The 6,106-nt window shown below is 37.1% G+C and overlaps 1 protein-coding gene across 1 annotated transcript; it reads right to left on the bottom strand.

The window, feature by feature from the left end:
* Positions 1-4,094: 4,094 nt before the first annotated feature.
* Positions 4,095-5,026, bottom strand: LOC108541325 (olfactory receptor 5B12). Its single transcript, XM_017890806.1, is given in 2 exon segments — positions 4,095-4,342; positions 4,345-5,026. Coding segments are annotated over 2 exon segments (930 nt in total).
* Between the last annotated feature and the right edge of the window lie 1,080 nt (positions 5,027-6,106).

Raw genomic sequence — 6,106 nt, 5'->3', positions numbered from 1 at the left:
AAACTTTCCAGATGTATTTTTATGCAGAGATAGTCTATAACAAGGGCACCAGAAGCAGACATATAACATTTTTTTTCCTGGAAGTCCTTTACCCCAACTCTTCCTATGTTTTAGAGTTTCCTGCTACGTGAAACTTGGTGGAAAACTGTGTAACGTTGTTTAAGAACTGTTTTGTAGTTTCCTACTATGTGAAACCTGGTGGAAAACCATATAACAGTGTTCAGCTGGGCACAATGGCTCACGCCTGTAATCCCAGCACTTTGGGAGGCTGAGGTGGACAGATCACTTGAGGTCAGGAGTTCAAGACCAGCCTGGCCAACACGGTGAAACGCTGTCTCTACTAAAAATACAAAAATTAGCCAGGCGTGTGGCACCTGCCTGTAGTCCTAGCTACTCGGGAGGCTGAGGCAGGAGAATTGCTTGAACCTGGGAAGCATAGGCTGCAGTGAACTGCACTCCAACCTAAGCAACAGAGCAGGACCCAATCTCAAAACAAATAAACAAACAAAAAACAGAAACAAAGAGACAAACAAAAAAACAGTTTTCAGGATGACATGAATTCAAATCCTAGTTCTGCCTAAATTGTCCTGGAACATGGGCAAATGTCTTAATGTCATTAAGCCACATTTTCTTCATTAATAAAATGATAACAATAACAATACTACCTTGCCATGGAGTTGTCAGGATCAAATGAGTTACGATATGTAAAACACAAAGAACAGTGCAACTGTACGAGGATGCTATATAAATGAGAATAGTTCTTTTTGAAAATCTGCTTACCATGCTCACACCTTAGCTGCCAGCAAACTTGTCTTAAATATGGGGGAAAATAGACATCCTTGTTTGTCTCTGCTTACTCACATTATCTGGACTTAGGCACTGTCCATGATGTTTTATCAACTATGTTCAGTACAGGAATTCCAACTCAATTCACTGGGAAAGAAAATAAAAAGAAAAGCCACGAAAGAGGAACATATTTGGCTCAGTTCTCAGGCTTTCTTATTAAATACCAATTCATAATACTAGGTTATTATACTGGAAAATGACAAAAAATCAAGCTCAAGTATACCAGTGACTGATTTCAAGTACACTAATTTTATGCCTTCATATTTAAAGTAAATTTTTTGTAGATGGCATGCAGTGGGTCTTTTTTTTTCTTTTTTTAAAATCTAACGTTCTTTTTCAATTTGCTAAGTTTACACTGTATTTAATGTACTCATTGACACAATGAATTAAAATCTACCATCAGACCAGGCACGGGTGGCTCACACCTGTAATCCCAGCACTTTGGGAGGCCAAGGCAGGTGAATCACTTGAGGCCAGGAGTTCAAAACCAGCCTGACCACCATGGTGAAACCCCGTCTCTACTAAAAATGCAAAAATTAACCAGGCATGGTGGTGCACACCTGTAATCCCAGCTACTTGGGAGGCTGAGGCAGGAGAATCTCTTGAACTTGGGAGGCGAAGGTTACCATGAACTGAGCTTGCACCACTGTACTCCAGCCTGGGTGACAGAGTAAGGCTCTGTCTCAAAAAACAAAAACAAAACAAGCAAACAAAACAAAAAAAAATCCTACAATCTTCCTAGTTTTTTTTTTCTGTTTTTTCCATCTTTTCTTTGTTTCTTTTGTCTTCTTTTCCTTTTTAAACTATTTATTATCTTTATGGTTCCATTTTATCTCCACTGTTGATGTATTATTAAATACCTCTCTTCAAAATTGTTTCAGCTAGTTTACATTATATGTCTGGATTTCATGAAAGTATGCTTCTTTATAATACTGTGCCATTTTATGAGTTGTTTAAGGATGTTGCAAATATATACTGCCAATTATGCACTCTAATACTTTATATTATTATTATACATTTTCCTTGTATGTATTCTATACAAAAATATAGAGTATATTCCTACTATTTATGATTTAGACAGTCATCTTTTAAACAATTAAAAATACAAAAAGAGTAAGTCTTATGTCTATCTATCTTCATTTAACTCATTTTCAGTGCTCTTCATTTCTTTGCACAAATGTAAATTACTGATTGGCATGATATTTCTTATGTCTGAAGAAATTCCTTCAATATTTCTTGCAGTGAAGGGCTGCTGACAATGAACTTGCAGCATGTGTGTCTGAAAAATGTCTTTATTTCTCTTTTATTTTTGAATACATTCACTTGGTTTAACAGGGTTTCTTTATTATTTCAGCATTTGATAGATGTTTTCTGGCATGCACTGCTTCTGATGAGAAATCTGCAGTGAATCTTGTTCTTGTTCCTCTGTATGTAATGTGTCTTTTTTCCTCTGAATGTATTTATAATTTTCTTCTTATATTTGGTTTTCAGCAATTTGAATGTGGCACGTATAGGTGATAGCCATTTTGTTAAATCCATAGCATACAGAGCAAAACAAAAAAGTACCTGCATAAATAGACTTTGGTCTAATGGGGAGCCATTAAAAACTTAAACTCACAGATAAATATATAATTATAAATTATATATTATGAAAAAACTAAAACAATTTTCTTAGAGAGGATTATAATAGAGGAAGCTTAAATTTAAAAGGATAGAATAAGCCCAGGCGTGGTGGCTCACACCTGTAATCCTAGCACTTTGGGAGGCCAAGGCCGGCAGATCACTTGAGGCCAGAAATCCAAGACCAACCTGGCCAATGTGGTGAAACCCCATCTCTACTAAAAATATTATACAAAAAGTTAGCCAGGCACGGTGGTGCGCGCCTGTAATTCCTGCTACTCAGGCAGCTGAGGCATGAGAATAGCTTGAAGCCAGGAGGTAAAGATTGCAGTGAGCTGAGATGGTGCCACTGCACTTTCCCCTGGGCAACAGAGCGAGACTCTGTATCAAAAATAAAAAATAAAATAAAGTAAAAATTAAAGGGTAGAATAAACATTTCTAGAATGGCAAAGCAAGGACCTCCAAAAATCTGCTCTTCCATAAAAGCAATTATAACACAGGTAAAACGGTGTTTTGAAACTCTAGAAACTAACCAAGGACATGCAACAATTCAAGGAGTATTCATTCAAAAACAATGACTGAATCTCAGTGTCAACAGTAAGTTTTGTGGTACATTAGCTTGCTTTATCCACCAGTTTTGCAGTAACCTTGAACACCAGCACACATGGAACTATGATAGCTGAAAAAAACAATGGTCTAACAACCACTAAAGGGAACAAAATGTGTTGGAGATTGCTAATGGGCCTGCTTCCCAGAGAATTGTCACTGTTTCACCTATTTGGCAGCTTACTGGGAAAACCCCATTCACAATTTCGTCTCTATGTCACCAGACTCAGTTCACTCAGTGAGAAAGTTTTATTCCTAGAGTGTTTGTCAAAGAATTGAGCAGCAATTGTTTAACATCGCAATTCCCTGAAAATGTAAATATCAGTTGGAGCATACAATAATCTAATCAAACTCTTAAAAAAATTGATGAGGGCATTAGAAATCCATAGAGGGCTTTGAAAAGCTCCCATATATTCCTGGGGATTACAAAAGTCATGCATATGGGCAAGGCCCTATGTATTCACAGGAAAGACCTGAGAGGACCTAATGTTTCATATGTGACTGACCTTGAGGCTCTGCATAAAAAGGACATGAAGATTAACGGCAGAATTTAAACTGCTGGAGCACTGAAAACATGCTCCAGCACACACGTGCAAAGCTCATGAATAAGGCTTCAGAGAATTAACCATTTAAAGCACTTAAAAAACTCTGTCCAATTGTTAGTTGACTGCTAACCTAACTGAGTAGAAATTTCAGTGGCCACACACAAGAAATGCAGAATTAACATAAGCAACTCAAGAAAATCACTAAACAAACAAAAGTACCACCAACAAAAACAAAGCCTAGATGGGAAGAGAGAGATGCTTTTTAGAATGCGCTCTTTTTTTATTATTTAAAATATCCAGATTTTAACAAAAAAAGTGTCACTTAAAGAATGAGGAAAGTATGGCCAATTCATATGTTTAAGAAAAGTCTATAGAAACTGTCCATGAGGAAACCCAAATATTGGACTTAGTAGACAAAGATTAATATGAGGTGGAGGAAATTATCTTATTGTGAATTCTTTATAATTAAAATATGAATCATATAGAGGCCTTTGCCTTCCCTACAGTCTTTTTAAAGGCACTCTTAACCTCTTTGTTCCTCAGGCTGTAGACCAGTGGATTCAACATGGGAATGACTATGGCATAGAACACAGATGCCATTTTGTCCATGCCCATGAAATGGCTCGAGCTAGGTCATAAGTACATAAAGATGCCTGTCCCATAAAAGATGGAAACTGCAGTAAGATGGGAAGCACAGGTGGAAAAGGCCTTCTGGTGTCCTTCCATGAGTGCATCTTCAGGATGGTGATAAATATAAATAAGTAGGAGATCAAGATTACCAGGATAGAAAAGAAGTCATTGAATCCTACCACAAAAAAAATAACTATCTCACTGATGTAGTTGTCTGAACATGAGAGAGCCAAGAGAGGAGGAGCATCACAGAAAAAGTGTTCAACTACATTGGATCTGCAGAAGGAGAGCCTGAAAGTGTTCCCAGTATGAATGGATGCATTCAGGAAACCACAGACATAGGAGCCTATGGCCAGGCAGGCACATACATTTGTTGTCATGGTGGTGGTGTAATGCAGGGGTTTACACACTGCTGCATAGCGGTCATAGGCCATTGATGCCAGGAGGGAATTTTCTACAGTGATAAAGGCTACAAATAAGAAGAATTGTGTGGCACAAGCATTGTATAATATGAATTTGTCTCCTTTGAGGAACCCCACCATCACCTTGGGAGTGACAGCTGAGGAATAACCAAAGTCCACCAGGGAGAGGTTACTGAGGAAGAAGTACATGGGGGTATGGAGACAGGAGTCCAACAGAATCAATTCAATCATCCCCAGGTTCCCAACCAGAGTGATGAGGTAGACGAAAAGGAAGACTATGAAGAGTGGGATCTGCTGTTCTGAGTCATCAGTTCATCCCACAAGAATGAATTCAGTCACCTCTGTGTTGTTCTCCATTGGGAATTAATTATGTAGCTGCCCTGTAGAAATGAAAAGGCAGAATCAGAATGATAAATGGAGGGAGAACTACTGAGACCAGTCAGTATGCCCATTTTGTGCTTTATTCCAGTATTTTAATTACTTGTTTCCAGCAGTCCTGGATCTAAAACATGCCCATGACAACAAAATGCAATTTTAAATTACAATAATTCATAGAGCATTCTTAATAAAATGATTTTGGAGATAATCCATCCTGAACTCCTAATTTCATAGATTACTGAACTAAGGTACAGAAAAGGAAAGATTCATACAAGATCATAAGACTAATTAATTGGAACAGGCAAAATATAAACCAAATCACTTTGAATTAAAGCCTTAGCTCTTTATCATAAAGAAAAATTCCTTTAAATCTTTTACATTCAACCTAAACAGGGCACAAGATAATAATTTATTTAATTGACGAACTGACTGCCTGATGGAGTAATTAAATCTATCATCGTAAGTCAATGTGAAGAATGGAATAGCATGAAATTAGGAATCAAATATACTTACCAGTTTTCTTGGCTTCATGCAAATAACCTACATTTCTAGATCTCAGTTAAATGATAATAACTGCAGCCACAAATGTTTATAACCTCTTCCAACCCTTAAAAAATCTTCAAAAAGTTAAAAAGGGACATGATTATTCAGTAATACCAACCAATTGATCAATCAACATAAATTTCTGGATGTGTTCATTTCCTCATTCTCTCTACAAGCACTAATTTCGAATGGAGCACCATGTTGCATGCTAATTGCCAGGTTTACACTAATGCACGAGATACATTCCCTGACCAGATAGATATCTAAATTGTTAAATATCATGTTTAAGTTCAGAATATTCTTATTCTCCACTCCCAAGGAGAGAGAATTATTTTCCAATTTGCTCAGAACTGTGTGATAGATGTTTTTTTTTCTTTCTTTTTTTTTTTTTATTATACTTTAAGTTCTAGGGTACATGTGCATAACGTGCAGGTTTGTTACATATGTATACTTGTGCCATGTTGGTGTGCTGCACCCATCAACTCGTCAGCACCCATCAATTCATCATTTATATCA

The sequence above is a fragment of the Rhinopithecus bieti genome, unplaced genomic scaffold (genome assembly GCF_001698545.2).
Source record: "Rhinopithecus bieti isolate Rb0 unplaced genomic scaffold, ASM169854v2 scaffold_19722, whole genome shotgun sequence".
Taxonomy (NCBI): Eukaryota; Metazoa; Chordata; class Mammalia; order Primates; family Cercopithecidae; genus Rhinopithecus; species Rhinopithecus bieti.
Note: the sequence above shows the minus strand (reverse complement) of the source record. Positions and strands in the feature narration are given on the sequence as shown.